The following is a 16,161-nucleotide window of genomic DNA, read 5'->3' on the forward strand; positions in this document are numbered from 1 at the left end:
CAAAGTTTAACATGCATGGCAAGGGCCCTCTCCTCTATAGGAGAGAGCCCATGCTTGAGTTCTTCAGGAGAGAGGTTGAGAGAAAGAGGATAAAGTTTGGATGGCCGAGAATGGAGTGGGGGTGTGGGGGGAGAAGCCCTTGGAGGGCTTATTTTATTCATACGTAAAAATAAATTATATCTTTGCCCTTAATTTACTATATATATGTACAACATCCTCTTGGGGTATTTTAATCCTTTTATACATTAGTTTATACGACACTCTAAGTATGGGGTTATTCCCCAACAAAAAATTTGTGAAAGTTACATGCAAGTTGCATTATAGTTACATGTAAGTGTAATTACATGTAAGTTACAGTGTAATTACACTATGATAGTACTTAATTACATCTGTTAAATTTTTAAGAGGAAATTTATCGACAAATATATAACAAAATTGTCTCTCTTTCACGCGATTTCCATCTAACACATCAAGCCTCTTTGACCCCTTCCCTATCTCTCTCTATATTTTTCGTCGGCCTGACATAGAGGGCCCAAGGCCGTTTGTTGCCATCCCCGCAATCTCCGGTGAGCGACCAAAAATTGAAAGATCTTACAATAAGGGAGACATATCCATTTGTCGGAGTGAAGGAAGGATGCAGGAGGTAGGCCATTTCTTTTTTTTTTCTTTTTGGAGCTTTTTGTGAGGATGTTGCAAGCTATTGTTTTCCCATGCATGTTACGCCTTGGTGTAATTGATGTTTCACTATATTTTAATTGTATGTTGCGCACTTTAATTCTTAGGTGTTGCGACTAGCTTATTTAAATATTGCATTTGGTTGAGCATTTTTCTCTAACCGCTGAAACATTTTTACCGAATATTGAAACATCTTAAATATTTTTATTGTAACATTTCGGTGAAACATCTAAAACATTTTTGTACGGACGTCTGGGCCTTGCTCCTCTCCGGACTTTCAAGATTAGTGCTGTAGAACTCTGGAACTAACATGCGGCTGATTAAATGAGTTGACGGGCAGCTTAATTACGGCCCGCCTGTTTAGCCAATTGATACTCAGCTCACATACGGCCTAATTAAGTTAGATTAACTAGATAAAAGAACATCCAACACAGGGGCCCAGCTCCCAGCTAGTAGTACTCAGTACTCGTCTCGATGCTACGAAACCCCACCTTACAGAAGCGTAAAACTGCGTAAGCCCATCAGGACTGGGCCCACATGGCAGATAAGCATGGCCCGAGTTCGTAGTAAATCCCCCAAGTCCTGCACGGGGTGATCACATCAACAGTGTGTTCCTCAAGGAGCGTTGTCACGCTACAACGTGATGGTGGCGCGCCACGGCGGAGAAATGGCACTCACTGTTTCCTCGTGACGTGCGCCAAAACAGGCTCGCCACGGCACGCCCCTTGCCGCCGGAGAAATGAATGATCCAGGGCGGCAGCAGAGTACCAGACCCTAAGCTTCAGACGCGGCCCCATCTACAGCCACTGTTTCGCAATGCTTAGAAAGATGGCAGCCTGAAATAATTGAACTCGTTCGGCCGGGCCAACCCGGCAGAGAAAAAAAGGGATTATTGAACTCCAAAAGTGATCAAATGCGGTGGAGCAGAGCTCTCGTGAGTCTAATCCCGCAACGAGAACGCATATGAATAATGGTTTTGCGGCGGGTGCGTTCTGCAATGACAGGCCAACGGTCAAAGCATCCCAACTCCCGCCTCCTCCTCGTCTAAAACCACTCGCTTCCAAACAATCCAAACCTTCCATGCCATTTGGCATTTTTGGCTTTGCTTCTCTTCTCTTCCTTTGCTTTGGCTCTTCCCCAAAATCACAAGACCCAAGAAAGAAAGAGAGAGAGACAAAACAACAGATCATCTTTGCAGCACTGTATTGGCACTGTACCGCTCGACATGAACGGCGAGGAGGCTCCGGCCGGGAGCGGCGGCGGCGGCGGTGGAAGGGCGGAGATCGACACGTCGGCGCCCTTCGAGTCGGTGCGCGAAGCCGTCGACCACTTCGGCGGCGGCGCCGCCGCCGTCTGGAGCTCCTGCCTCGTCAACCGCATGCTCACTCCCCCGAAGGTGACGCCTCCTACAGTAATCTTCCCAATATTCGTGCTTCGTTCTCCATTTCTCCCAAGTCCAAACACCGTGCTGTTGAGTGTCGAACGAACTGTTAATGTTTCAGTACAGTTGGGAGTGTTTTGTACTACTAGTTTTGTCCTCGTTGTATTAGCAAAATCAGCTTGCAAATCTGCATCAGTATTTGTATGCTACCTTTTGTCTTATGCTACTAATCCGATTGCAGGAACATGACCAGATGAATGGGCAGACCTTGCAGCTAGAGAAGGAGCTCATCATCAAGGAAAGCCAGACGCTTGATGTGCTCAAAGAATTAGAGTCCTCCAAAAGGATCATTTCGGACTTGAAGCTAAAAGTGCAGAATGATTCAGCCATCACTGGACACCCGGGCCAAACTGAAGCACCAGGTGCAGGGCCTGAGGAGAGGCGCTCTTCTGAAAATGTTGAAACTGATGGGGAATTGGGTGGCCTGGATTCACAGAGTCTGCAGCCTCCAAGTTCAGTGCTAATGCAGCTTGAGCAGGCAAAAGCGTACTTGACCAGAACCACAGCTGATCTAGCCGAGATAAGAGCCTCCGTTGAGTCGCTGTGCAATGAGATAGCAAAAGAGAAAATCTTGGTGGAGAGAAGTCGAGAGAAGGTTTGCTCCAACACATCCTTGATCTCTTCGCTGGAGGGTGAATTGGATCGCACTACACATAAGCTGCAAACGCTGAATGATAGGCAAAGAAGGCGCGAGGATTCGTCACACATTCTGATGGAGATCAAGAAGGTGACATCAGAGATAGAGCAGCTCAAGAGCGCATCAAATGCATCGAAATCTGAAGCTACGATGTTGGCTGCCGAAATTGAGCAGACAAAGGCAAGCATTGCAACCGCTGAGGTGAGGTGTCTTGCAGCCAAGAAGATGGAAGATGCAGCAAGAGCAGCAGAAGCTCTTGCACTTGCTGAGATCAAGGCCCTACTTAGCGGTGAAGCTTCAGCTGGAGATCTCCAGGGTACTGATGGAGTGAACTTGTCCTTGGAAGAGTATTTTGAGCTTGCTTCAAAAGCTCAAGAGTGTGACGTCAGCTCGAGGAAGAAGATTGAAGCGGCAATGTTGCAGGTGGAAGAAGCCAACCGATCAAAATCCAACTCGCTCAACAAGCTGGAGGAAGCTAAATTGGAATTTGAGAAATGCAAAATTGCACTGCAGGATGCTCTGAAGAGGGCACACGCTGCCAATCGGGGGAAGCTCGCAGTGGAAGAGTCTGTTCGTAGATGGCTATCTGAGAGTGGCTACAAGAGGCACTCATTTCATGATTCTTCCAAGTTAAAAAATGCAGCAGATATCACTGACGTTTCAAAGAGCTTCTTGAAGCCAACACTGTCAATTGGGCAGATATTGAATCTGAAGCTAATGGGACCTGATGGGTATGACAAAAGCGTTTGGGATGATACAACTGAAGCTTCAAATGTTTCACTTGGTCAGATCCTGAACCGGAGGAATGCTGTTTTCTGTAACAGTGATATAACTTCTCAGAAGATATTGTCAGGAAAAAGGAAGAAATTTGCCTTCACAGGGCTTTCAGTTTTGTTGGCAAAACAAGCCAAGAGGCAAGAGCAAGAGAAATAGAGGATCAGATTAGAGCCTATCTGCCCAAGGTTTACCTAAGCCTGAAACAGTAGGTGATGAATGTTGTGACCACTATTTCCATGTTCATGTATGTTAGTTGGTTCTGGCCCTGCGTCCTCTGAATCTGTTATTGCCCTCTCACACATGATTTCTCTAGGATGACTGGTTGCGGATTAGGAACGTAAAACTGACGGTATTGCAGTCCTTTCTATAAATTTGCAACTACGCTTAACATGAGTGAGGCCACAAGATGAGCTGTTAGTACTTTCCCATGCTTGATTTTAACCGTTCATATTGTGTGCAATTATTAATCCCTAATAATTACTATAAGTCTAAACTTTAACTTATTTATTACCCACCAAATATAGGTATTGCTAATTATTCTTGCTCATGATTGTTACCTACAAGTGTCCGTAGAAACGTGCGAAGTTACACATAGTTGGAACCACAAAGTTTTATCACGTAATGCGTGCTTTTGAAGTATAGCGAAATGCATTTCTTGTGGCCCTTAATAGTACTTGTGTTCAGAATTAATAGATATAAAGACTTGAAGTCGAGCAAAAATCATACCGTCGATATGTCCGAGTGGTTAAGGAGACAGACTTGAAATCTGTTGGGCTACGCCCGCGCAGGTTCGAACCCTGCTGTCGACGCATGTTTTTTTTTTTTTCCCTCAACTATCAAAACCGGTGCAGATTAGATCCCTCGGCGGTTTTGGCTGACGTGGCTAATTTGACTCGGTCTTCATCTGACGTGGCAATTCGATCCGAAAAAACAATAAAACCCGTGGGACCCACATGTCAGTCTCACACAGAAAATAATAAAAAAATGGTGGGCCTCACATGTCAGTCCAACTCACCCCTCCTCTTCTTCCTCCTCACTCCCCCATCTCCCCTCTCTTCATCTCTCTCTCCTCTCCTCTCCTCAGACGACGGAGAGGCAGCGGCACGCGGTTGCGGTGCAGTCGGACAGTGGTGCCTATGCGGAGGAGCTCGGACGAGCGACGACGGCGCCGGTGCATCGGGGCGCGGCTGAGCGGCGGCTCGGCGCGAGCGTGGCCGTGCGGCGGCGCCGGCCCCGGCGCGGGCACAGCGCGGGTCGCGGCCTCAACGGTGCGGAAGGGCAACGGTGCCGATGCAGAGGAGCTCGGCCAAGCGACGGCGGCGCCGATGCGGTGGGGCGCATGGCCGGAGGAGCCGCGCCGCCCGAGCAGCCGCGAGCGCCACTCCACGGCGACCGGCGCCATAGGAAGAAGAAGAGAACCGAGGAAAGAAGAAGAAAATGTTGCCACCAAAATTTATCCTAGGAAAGCAACACAAAAATTCACCTGCTGCTGCGTCTAACTCATGCAGCAACGCTGCTGCGTAGATGCACACGCAGCAGCAGCCAGCAGCTGCTTCGACGCAGCGTCACCACCAGCCGGCCGGAGAGACGACGATGACGATGACAGCTGCCTGCAGTAGATCGGGAGGAGCAAAACGTAGAGAAGGAAAAACAGCATAAAAGAAATACGATAAAAATTTGGTGTCGATTGATTCCGTGTTGTTCTTTCCAACCGCGCCCCACCGCATCGGCGCTGTCGTCGCTCGGTCGAGCTCCTCCGCATCGGCACCGCTGCCCGGCCGCACCCCCGAGGGCGCGACCCGCGCTGTGCCCTCACCGGAGCCGGCACCGCCGCACGGCCACGCTCGCGCCGAGCCTCCACTCAGCCGCGCCCCGCCGCATCGGCGCCACTGTCACTCGGCCGAGCTCCTCCGCATAGGCACTGTTGTCCGACCGCATCACCGCTGCCTCTCCGTCGCCTGATGACAGAGGAGAGGAGAGGAGAGGAGAGAGAGATGAAGAGAGGGGAGATAGGGGAGAGAGGATGAAGAAGAGGGGTGAGTTGGACTGACATGTGGGGCCCATGTGGGTCCCACCATTTTTTATTATTTTCTATGTGAGACTGACATGTGGGTCCTATGGATTTTATTATTTTTTCCGTATCGAATTGCCACGTAAACGCCACGTCAGATGAAGACTAAGTCAAATTAGCCACGTAGGCGCCACGTCAGCCAAAACCACCCTCAAAATCGCCGAGGGACCTAATCTGCACCGGTTTTGATAGTTGAGGGACCCGTTGTGTATGGTTTTCCGGATGAGGGACGGAAATCGGATTCGTTGACAAGTTAAGGGACCTCAGATGAACTTATTCCTTTTTTTTATATCATTTTTACCGAATTTACTGGGTCTTGTGTTGCCAAATGGACCCCTTTTTCCTTAATGGGCTGGGCCTTGTGTTGACATATGGGCCATTTTTCTCCTAAATAGACTGGGCCCAGTGGACATATAGGCCCTTTTTCCTAATGGACTGTGTCTTGTGTTGACTAATGGGCCCTTTTCCTGATACACCGGGCCTTGTGTGGACATAGGGCCGTTTCAGCAACTCGTTACTTACTATCCTCTATCGGTTCTCAATTGCAAAAATTTCTTCTTGCTTGCTGCTTTGTTCATGCAACACCCATGTCCCCGAATTCGCCCTACTGCAGAAGCTTGGATTGGAGCCAATTTTTCCTTGCCAATATTTTGGCACTACCAAATTTAATACAGCACTAGCGTAAAATTTGACTAGTGAGAGAAAAATGGGTAGCAAACCAAACACCCATGTAGCTCCGATCCAAAAAAGCCATAAACATGATGACGTGCCCTTTTCATACTACAGTAGCAAGAACAAATGAACAATTCCACGGCGTAAACCATTTACTGTCTGTCTGTCCGTAGGGTTATGATTCCCAAATTACGTGCTTGGGTTGGGTTAGACCAAGCATCGCTGCCTGCAAACAGCAGCTTTTCTTCAAGGCTGAACTGCTGGAATCAGATCAGAAGTTTTCCGAGTTCACGTGCAATCCAATGCGTCTGAAGGTGAATCACGTTGTTTGCGTGGATGGAAAAAATATGTTGCTCCGCCTTATCGTAGACGGACATGCTGTCTGTCCAGGTTCAATACACTTGCCTATAAAGTATAAACTCCATTCTCTCATGTGCAATTCGAAATAAACTAGTGATAGTAGTACTGAATAAACAAGTCGTCGACACTGCAGCATTATAGTACTGTACTACATTTCTGAACCGGAAACGGCTGGTATACTCGATTGTAGGAACCAAATCGACCAATACATTCCATGCTCTCAAATGGGATGGATATATCAACCTTCGTCTTTCTGCTCGAGCAGTTGAACCGAACGCGAGCCACCACCGGTTCTTGAGAAATATCAGGCCTGAACATCGACCCAAGTCCCCGACATGAATACATGATTGATGATTGAGTATGGGTCACTTTACTGAAGATACGCAATGCGGTGGCTGTTTACAGTTCAGCTCCGGCCAGCTTATCAATGATGTCTGAGCAAATTTCTATTACTTTCTCCGTTTCATATTATAAGATTTTCTAGCATTACCCACATTAATATATATGTTAATAAATTTAGATATATATATTAACATTTATATAAATAGACAATACTAAAAAGTCTTATAATCTGAAACAGGAATAGGTACATTACATATATGCCGTTTCAAGAAGTATATGAAAGCAAAGCCCGTACCATGCTATATTGCCATACACCTAGACGAACAGTCCATCACCATGGTTAATCAAGGAGCACGCATCAACGAAAAGCAGCACACGTATGATATGGGTGGTGCGCATTAGCGTCAAGTATGATGAGGATGGGGCATCAATGAAAGCATCGGCATGATGTAACGCCACGGAGACATATGCGACGTGGACGTGTCGAGAGTAGCACGAACGCAGACGCTGTTCCTGATTGGATATTTCTTTTTATTAGTGTACTAGAACTACTATCTTGCCAATACTTGAAAACTATAATAAACTCCAAATAATTGCGATGATGTTGAAAAATATAGTACTAATAAACTCCAAATTATAATTGCGATGATGCCCTAGTAACATCACTTACACGTGGGGTCGTACGTTCTCCATTATTGGAGCTGGAAGAATTCTCTGGGCAGCTGCAAACGTAACCAAACTCTCTTTGGGCTGGTGGTGGTGGGATCAGAACTCACGTACAACACTGCTGGCCCAATAAGCAAAGATGCCAGATGCACGGGATTTTTCCGGTGGATTCCCAAGCATATTCCGAGCAGAAACTGCCGGCTTGCGGCAACCAGAAACTCTCCGATCCAGCCAGGAAAACGAAGGAATTTTACTACTTCGTCCGAAATTAGAGACGGACAAATCCATACTGGAAGGAGTACGACACGCTAAGCTCGTAGCGAGAAATCTGCGGGCAATCGAGCCGTGGAATCGTGGTTTTGCCGTGTGCGCGGCGCGCCGCACCGTACGCGCATGCGTACGTGGTCCAGGAACCAGGAGAGCGGTCGCCCACACGTACGGCGCTCACATGGATCGAGCCGCGCGTACGGGGGAACAGCGACTAGCCTCCCTCCCTCCCACCCACGGCGCGGCGGCACACGGCCCATCCGCATCCGCGTTCGCGCTACGTTGTCGTACACGAATCATCGTGTGGTTGGGACTTGCTTGGGCACGGTTGGGTCACGTTTCAGGCTTCAAACAGTTGAGTTTGAGAGATACGGTACGAGAAGATTTTTTTTTTCACTTATTCCTTTTTCACGAACACACAAAAGGTTTACACGTTAATATGTTAGAAGAAAAAGAGTTTTTATTAAATAATGCAATCCATCAGACCGACTTATGCCAATAAAAGGAAGAAAAAGCAAAACAAAAACTGAAGCCAGGAAAAGATTACTACCGCGGTTAAACGCAACTCCTAATAGCGGGAAGGGGCAGAGCCACGCTACACTCCCAACAAATCTCCAAAAGCGGCAACGCCAGCTAGAGACCACAGATTACCCTCTGAAAGGATGGACTACAGCACCGAGATCGAAGAGAGCGCGGAGTTGAAAACCCTAGAGTTTCGTTCCTTCCATAGCTACCAAGAGACCAGGAGAACTACGGAGTCAAAATTTGGCATAGAGATGCTTAGGTAAGCAGGCCCTGGAGGAAGACCACCAGTCCTGGAGCTAGCTGCCACGGGAGGGGGAGAGAGCAATTCAGCTAGGAGCGACAGCACATGGAGCCAGACTTGCCAAGTGAACACACAATCGAGAAGGATGTGGTTCGCTGTCTCAAGCTCCTGATCACAAAAGGGGTAGGCCAAGTGGCCATCGATGCCACACTTCTGGAGGAGGTTGACCGTCCAGTAGCGCTGCTGAAATGCAAAAAAAAAAAGAACATGTATTTAGCAGGACCCTTTACATGTCAGAGGAGATCAACACATGCAAAAAAGTGTTGGCCATAGAAGAACGCCTGGTACACCGAACGCACCGAGTAGCGCTGGTCACTCATCCAACGCCACACAAGACGATCCCTGATGCCCGACAAGAGCTGTATGTGAAGCACCACATCCCAAATAAGAAGAAACTAGGAGATGACATGGACAGTGAGGGCGCCGCGGATGTCAAAAACCCAGGAATTGTACGCCAAACAGGCCAAAAGCAACCGTGCGCGAGCCTCAGAGGCGTTGGGGCACGGTGAAGAGGAGATCTCGAACCAAGGAGGCCACCGAGCGGTCGTCGATCCATTGTTCAGACCAAAAAGAGTATTGACTCGCCATCTCCCGGCACGAAGAAGGTGGACGTCTCGAACATGTCGAAGATGGTTTGCTCGGCTGGGGCCTTCAGGCCATCCCAGTAGGGATGCTCTGAACGCTGAAGCCAAATCCAACGAATACAAAGGGACGACAGTCATTCGTCCAGAACACTCGGCACTGCCCCCATGAGCCGAGTCCATACCCGTCCACAAGAAGGCGCGACGCTTCTTGTCAATGGCCTTAATAACCTGGACTGGAAGGCGGGATCACCATAGACACATGGACCGAATTGGAGGAGAGAACCTACTGGACCAGCATAGAGCAACCAACCAGAGTGGTGAGTCGTCCCTTCTATGGTGGAAGTCGATGGAAGACTTTATCCACAAACGGTTGCAGGGCCGTCTTTGGCAACTTGAGAACGGACAGCGGAATGCTGAGGTAGGTGCAAGGAAAATAAAAAATCGAGCAAGGAAAGCAAGGCTGAACCAGTTCCAGGTCCTTAGCCGAGCAACAGATCGGAGTAACCAAGCATTTGGCAAAGTTGGTGCGTAGCCCGAACGCTGCACTAAAGACGGAAAGGATGCTCTGGATGAACTCAAGATTAAGGCATTGATGCGGTACAAGATTAACACGTACTTAGTAGTGATAGACTGATGAGTAGGCATTTTTTTAATGTAAATTTAATAACTCTTAGTATCTAGATACTATAAAATACTAAATTTTATACTAAATTTTGATTCCTCATAATACATTCTTAAGAATTGTAAAATTGCTCTAGACTGCTATCCTCACATAGTAGCAGGCTGCAAGAAATAGGCCACACCGAACGGGACTTCACGGTTGTACTGCATCTGTGACTCTGACGATGATAAGGCTTAATTTCGTGGATCTCGAACCTTCTTAATCTTGTTTTCTCGCATGACAAACAAACGAAAACAGGTGGAGCTACTGAATCATTAGCCTTTTGTTACCAAAACAGAAAAAAAAACTGAATCATTAGCCTTTTTCTATGGTGGCGAGACACGTACGGCCGTCCCGTGCGACGTGCCAAGGGCTAAACTGTGGCCCGACGCGGTGCACGGTAGAAAAAAAAATTGCACCGTAGTAGGAGTAACAATTATCACCAAACAATATTAGCAAGTACGCTTTGCGAATGCCTTTGTTGGTATGATCACGACGTCGCGACGTTGATAGCATAGAGTAAGGGGCCATGACGTATTTCGATTTGACATAAACGACAATACAAAATTGTTTTCAACTTTTTTAGTGAAACAGACAGCTGATTCCACCCTCTAATTGGGTGTCATTTTCCAGCGGGCGGCGGTCGATCTGCTAGATTTGATCAATCGTGGATTCATCAGTGAATTCGTGGAAAAACTGGGGTAATTTGTGAGGTCAAAAGAGAGCTAAACGGTACAGTAATATCTCAGGAAACCACCAGGAAAGATCGATGACGTTGATGCTTCATAGATAGGGTAATTAATTAGCAGCTGTATATTGGGAGGACTTCGGTCCTTTTTGGCTGCATGCTTGGAAGAAGAAGAAGAAACAACGTGTACAATGCGCAAAAACAGTGACAGTTAAATTGTTGGTCCATTATTTATTTATTTCCTGGACATATGGACTTGGTACAGTTCCTTAACTCGGACAAAACACATGGAAATTCCAAGCCGCCGAAATACACTGGAGAGTTTAGTTGATACTAGATCGAACATGATGTTTTTCTTCTCGATCGGCGGCTACTAATTATTTTCTCAAAGAAATGTTCGTAGTATATACGGAGTAGACTATAGAGTACGTTTTACTAGTTAGAGTACTTGGAAGAGAAGGTGCAAGACGTGCACAGTACGTGTAGGGAGGATGAAGCAACAGTCCAAATCGCCAGGGCGACGGTAGCACGCCATATACTTGTTTTTTTGAGAGAAGAAGAACTATGTATATATGAGTACTTGTCCATGTTGCCAGCAACGTATCAGTTGTGGACCACAATTATCATTTGATAAGCTTGTTCAATTCTCATTACAACAGCTGGAACCTTACATGATCAAACAAAGCAGCCAGCTACTGTACGCTCCTCTGTTTGACCGAAATCACCATCTGAAGCTGGAAATCTGCATTTGCCAATGCCATAAGCTTGCATTCCCAATTCGTCGAGCTTGCCGGCCGGTTTCGTGCATCTGCCAATTGCTCATCCACGCAATTGCCGAATGCATGTGACACTCTGCCCGCCTTGAGCAAATATCGGGGAGAGAATTAAACACTCTAGCTACTAGATTGGGCCAAAGGACGTTTTTAGTGTGAACTATTTTCTGGTTCCGCTTTGCACAACCAAGTCACCTTGTCATGGTCATCCCTGTTTCGTTTTCAGAGACTCCGACCCATTGAGAGACGAACAAGTACACCATACCCTTCATGATAGTTTCACAACACCCATTGTACAGCTAGAGGCCGATAAAAATTACTGGCTAGTACAATGAATCTAGATAGAAGATACTTTCTAATACAACGAATTTAGACTAATAAAATCTTCTAATACAATGAATCTGGACATGTGGTATATTCTAATACAACGAATCTGAACATATACATGTTAATTTTTTTAAGATAAAGGAAGTAAGTAGAACTTCGGTAGAAACAAGGTACTCGTGTTCATATAATAATATAAACGATCACGTTTTTACTGTCTTTCGTAAAAGAAAAGAAAAGGAAAACAGAAGAGGCATTGAAAAGGAAGGGGTGGATTTGTGCTGCATGCTGTTTTCCCGTGGTGAAAATGGAACCGTGCAACAGGTGGGAATCCTCCGCGTCGTTGGACGCATACGTACGTGATGCTCCCCTTTGCGTCCGTCTGCTCCACGAGTTGTATCTCTATCGATCCTCTCTTTCTCGAGTTGTGCGATGCAGATATCGGACGGATGGATATATCTGTGACGGTACGCGACTGTAGATCTATATATATCTAGATTTTCGCTTTGAGATGTTTGTGTCACTTGTGTGACGTATACGGGCTTCGAAACGTTTTAAATTCGACTATACGAAAGGACTTCGATCTTTGATGGTGCTGGAAAGTATTTTTGCCAGCAATGCAAAGACGCCTTGCTTAAATGTTTGTTTTAAAATTGCACTTGTTCCAACTGGAGCTTAAATGTTCGCTTAAGTGAAACAAACATTGCTGTTCTACATCAATAACACCTTCCAAATGGTACTATTTCGGGCATCAATTTATTCCTACTCGATCAGTGCTACCCAACCAGTCCACTACGATAATTTATTTAAGTGTTTTTCTTTTCAAAAGAACAATTTAATTAGAGGCGTTTTTTTTCCTAAAAAAGAACAATTCATAATCGTTTCTTCTCTGCACCAAACACGCACGACAGCACACATGATTTTAATTTTAATTTGAAAATCAGAACAGTACACATAATCATAAGACGTGACTATACAGCTAGTGGTAGTTGGTTTGTCTAAACCAGCTACCACTCCATCTAAGAGAGATACTATCCACTTATACTTTAAATGCAATTTTCTCTTAAACTACTCATCCGATATACGATCCGATTGCACTGTTGTGTTCGTAACAATTAATTCTTTATAACAAGATCTTACATGATTATATTTTGATGAAAAATTATAAATTACTTTTATCATATATCTAAATTACTTCTTAGACATATAAAAATAAATTCAATAAAGTGTAAAAGTAATTTACATATATTATAGAAGTAACTTATAATAAAAAGAAAGTAACTTTAATTAATGCCTTTTTTCATTGGACGTAAAGTCATATTTTTATCCCTACAACGAATTTACTTCTAATGTCGTGACAAAGTTACTTCCGTTTTGTTTTTAAGTTACTTTTATAATATATGTGCATTACTTTTAGACTTTATTGAATTTGCTTTTATATGTCTAATAAGTAATTTAGTTAAATCTAAAAGTAACTTATATACATGATAAAAGTAACTTACATATATAATAAAAGTAATTTATAAATATAAATATTTTTTCATCATAATATAATAATGTAAAATCTTGTTATGAAAATTTAATTGTAACGAACACAATGGCGTAATTGGATTGTAGATCGGATAAATAATTTGAGAGAAAACTTTGTTTGAAGAGGAAAATACATGCATGTCTATTAAAAAAAATGCATGCATGTAGTACGAGTACGATGTAGTAGACTCCACGTCTTCTCCATATTTAGGCGTCGCTGGTTAAGACAAAAACGAGAGGCCTCTCCAAATAGATTTTACGATAATCATGTAATAGCAACGCAATCACACCGTGTACGAACACCACTAAACATAATCCCTCCGTTCCATAATATAGCAACCTAGTTAGAGACAGTAATAAACAGTGATCAGTACGTGTTGTGATGACGTGAACTTTCTCGGTTGCTACCATTGCCAATGTGCCGTCGGGCCCACCCGGCAGTGTCACCGAGAGAGTCCCGTCTCCTCCCGCAGCGACCAACCGCGAGACGGATAAATACCGCCACGCGGTCGCACCCAAATCTTCTCCAACTCAAAACGAGCCCCCAAATCCCAGAGAGGAGTCGCGAGCTTTTCATCAATCCTCTGATTTTCCCCCAGGTTTCCCCACCCGCAAAGAGCCTCAAAATTCCCCCTCCTCTGTCGCGACCGATCGCGACGACGGCGCCGGACGAGCAGACACCGCCGCCACGATGCCGCCCTCCACCGGCTCCGTCCCACCCGCCGCATCGACGCCGGCGGCTGGGGACGAGGCCGCCGCCGCCGGGAGGGTACTCCTCGGCAGGTACGAGCTCGGCGGCCTCCTCGGCCGAGGCGCCTCCGCCAAGGTGTACCTCGCCCGCGACCTCCTCACCGGCCGCGACGTCGCCATCAAGTCCTTCCCCAACCCCCGCCACGGCGGCGGACTCCGCGGCGGCGAGGAGGATGTCCTCCTCCGCCCCGCGCCCATCGAGCGGGAGGCGGCCATTCTCCCCAGGCTGCGCCACCGCCACGTGATGCGCCTCCGCGAGATTCTGGCCACGCGCAAGAAGGTCCACTTCGTCCTCGACCTCGCCGCCGGCGGCGAGCTCTTCTCCCTGCTCGACGCGTCCGGCCGCATGACGGAGGACCTCGCGCGGCACTACTTCCGGCAGCTCATCTCCGCCGTCCGGTACTGCCACTCCCGTGGCGTGTACCACCGCGACATCAAGCCGGAGAACCTCCTCCTCGACGACGCGGGCGACCTCAAGGTGGCCGACTTCGGCCTCGGCGCCGTCGCCGACGGCGCCCTCCACCACACCCTCTGCGGCACCCCGGCCTACGTGGCGCCGGAGATCCTGTCGAGGAAGGGGTACAACCCGGCGAAGGTGGACATCTGGTCCTGCGGCGTCGTCCTCTTCGTGCTCGCCGCGGGGTACCTCCCCTTCAACGACGCCAGCCTCGTCAACATGTACCGCAAGATCTACGCCGGCAAGTTCCGGTGCCCGGCCTGGTTCTCGCCGGAGCTCCGGTGCCTGGTCCGCCGCATCCTGGACCCCAACCCGGCGACCCGCATTGACACGGAGGAGATCATCACCCACCCGTGGTTCCGCCAGGACGCGAGCCACTTCGCGATGGCGCAGCTGATGCAGCACGGCCACGACGAGGAGGCCAAATTCAAGACCGAGTTCAAGGAGGACGACATGGCCCGGGACATGACGGCGTTCGACATACTCGCATGCTCCCCTGGCTCCGACCTCTCCGGCCTCTTCGGCGCCGAGCCGGGGAAGGAGCGGGTGTTCGTCGGCGAGCCGGCGGCGGCGGTGCTATCCCGAGTGGAGGAGGCCGGGAAGAAGGAAGGGTACATGGTAACGAGAGAAGGGAAGAAGGGCACCGGGCCGGTGTACGTGAAAGGCGAGAACGGCGGCATTGTGGCCAAGGTCTGCGTGTTCAAGATCGCCGACGCGGTGTCCGTCGTCGAGGTGGTGAAAGGCGACGGCGCCGACGCCGCCCGGTTCTGGAAGGCCAGGCTCGAGCCGGCGGTGAAGCCTCCGGCAGCCATCTGAGCTGCCGACGAGAGGGTGAGCTGGTTCGTTGCCGCGTGCTTGCAAATTGCAATCGAGATTTGTTCTTGTGTTGTTCAGTGTAACCGTGTGAGTGATGTCTCCCGTCGGCGAATTGTTTGGGTTTTTTTGGGATGTATTTGTTCATGGACGGCGTCATGGAGGTGGTATGTAAGCACGATTTGGTGATGTCTGGGCTGGAAAATAAGAGGCAAAAAATTCCCTGCTATGATGAGCGGACAAGACTACCAAGATACTGAAGTTCGTCGACTCGTCGGCGTCAGATGACACAGGATGGACGAAAATCTTGCCTCTCTTGTGGACGAGAGCTGCCGTTCGACTTTTCCTCCCTCGATCGATTGCCCGATAAAACAGTCGACCAGTTCTTAGTTTACACAGCTTCTCATGGAACGATGCCAATTGGTTCGCTGAAAATTGTTGGAAGCCAGAGTCATCTATGCAAGTGGCGTTAAAAAAAAAAAACAGAGTCAGCTATACAAGTTGCTGCTGGTGCGAACCCGTCGCGGATGGGCAGAGAGAGAGGCTGGCACTGCGCTTTTGCGGCGGTTCTCGCTATCATCGTGTCGTGCGTACCTCGAACGCGTCATCGGAACACCGTTCCGTACAGGCCCGGCTCGGCTAACCGGCTTTCTCTCTCGACTCTCGAGAATCTCCAGCCACGAAAACAATTCCAAAGCCACGGACAGAGGCTACTGTCTACTCCCTCCATCTCAAAAAAAAAAAAAACCATGGTTTTCGTGCCCAACATTTGACCGTCCGTCTTATTTGAAAAAATTATGAAAAAAATTAAAAAGACAAGTCACGCATAAAATATTAATCATGTTTT

The 16,161-nt window shown here is 47.6% G+C and overlaps 2 protein-coding genes and 1 non-coding gene across 3 annotated transcripts; all 3 read left to right on the plus strand.

Annotated features, from left to right (window-relative positions):
- The first annotated feature begins 1,698 nt into the window (after positions 1 to 1,698).
- On the plus strand, positions 1,699 to 4,187 carry LOC127778779 (WEB family protein At2g38370-like). Its single transcript, XM_052305399.1, has 2 exons — positions 1,699 to 2,071; positions 2,298 to 4,187. Exons 1-2 carry the CDS (start codon positions 1,901 to 1,903, stop codon positions 3,684 to 3,686), a joined length of 1,560 nt encoding a protein of 519 aa, XP_052161359.1. The 5' UTR covers positions 1,699 to 1,900; the 3' UTR covers positions 3,687 to 4,187.
- A 70-nt stretch (positions 4,188 to 4,257) lies between these two features.
- TRNAS-UGA (transfer RNA serine (anticodon UGA)) lies at positions 4,258 to 4,339 on the plus strand. The gene has a single exon. It is a non-coding gene; the product is annotated as a tRNA-Ser (tRNA).
- Positions 4,340 to 13,841: 9,502 nt separating this feature from the next.
- LOC127779785 (CBL-interacting protein kinase 29) lies at positions 13,842 to 15,543 on the plus strand. The gene has a single exon (XM_052306686.1). The coding sequence runs from the start codon at positions 13,986 to 13,988 to the stop codon at positions 15,315 to 15,317; it is 1,332 nt and encodes a 443-aa protein (XP_052162646.1). The 5' UTR covers positions 13,842 to 13,985; the 3' UTR covers positions 15,318 to 15,543.
- Positions 15,544 to 16,161: the final 618 nt, after the last annotated feature.

The sequence above is a fragment of the Oryza glaberrima genome, chromosome 7 (assembly GCF_000147395.1).
Source record: "Oryza glaberrima chromosome 7, OglaRS2, whole genome shotgun sequence".
Lineage (NCBI taxonomy): Eukaryota > Viridiplantae > Streptophyta > Magnoliopsida > Poales > Poaceae > Oryza > Oryza glaberrima.

Bases quoted from the DNA above. Each gene is read 5' to 3' on its own strand.
- LOC127779785 (XM_052306686.1), top strand. From the start codon at position 13,986: ATGCCGCCCTCCACCGGCTCCGTCCCACCCGCCGCATCGACGCCGGCG.
- LOC127778779 (XM_052305399.1), top strand. From the start codon at position 1,901: ATGAACGGCGAGGAGGCTCCGGCCGGGAGCGGCGGCGGCGGCGGTGGA. The intron at 2,072-2,297 runs GTGACGCCTCCT...ATCCGATTGCAG, and splicing joins GCATGCTCACTCCCCCGAAG to GAACATGACCAGATGAATGG.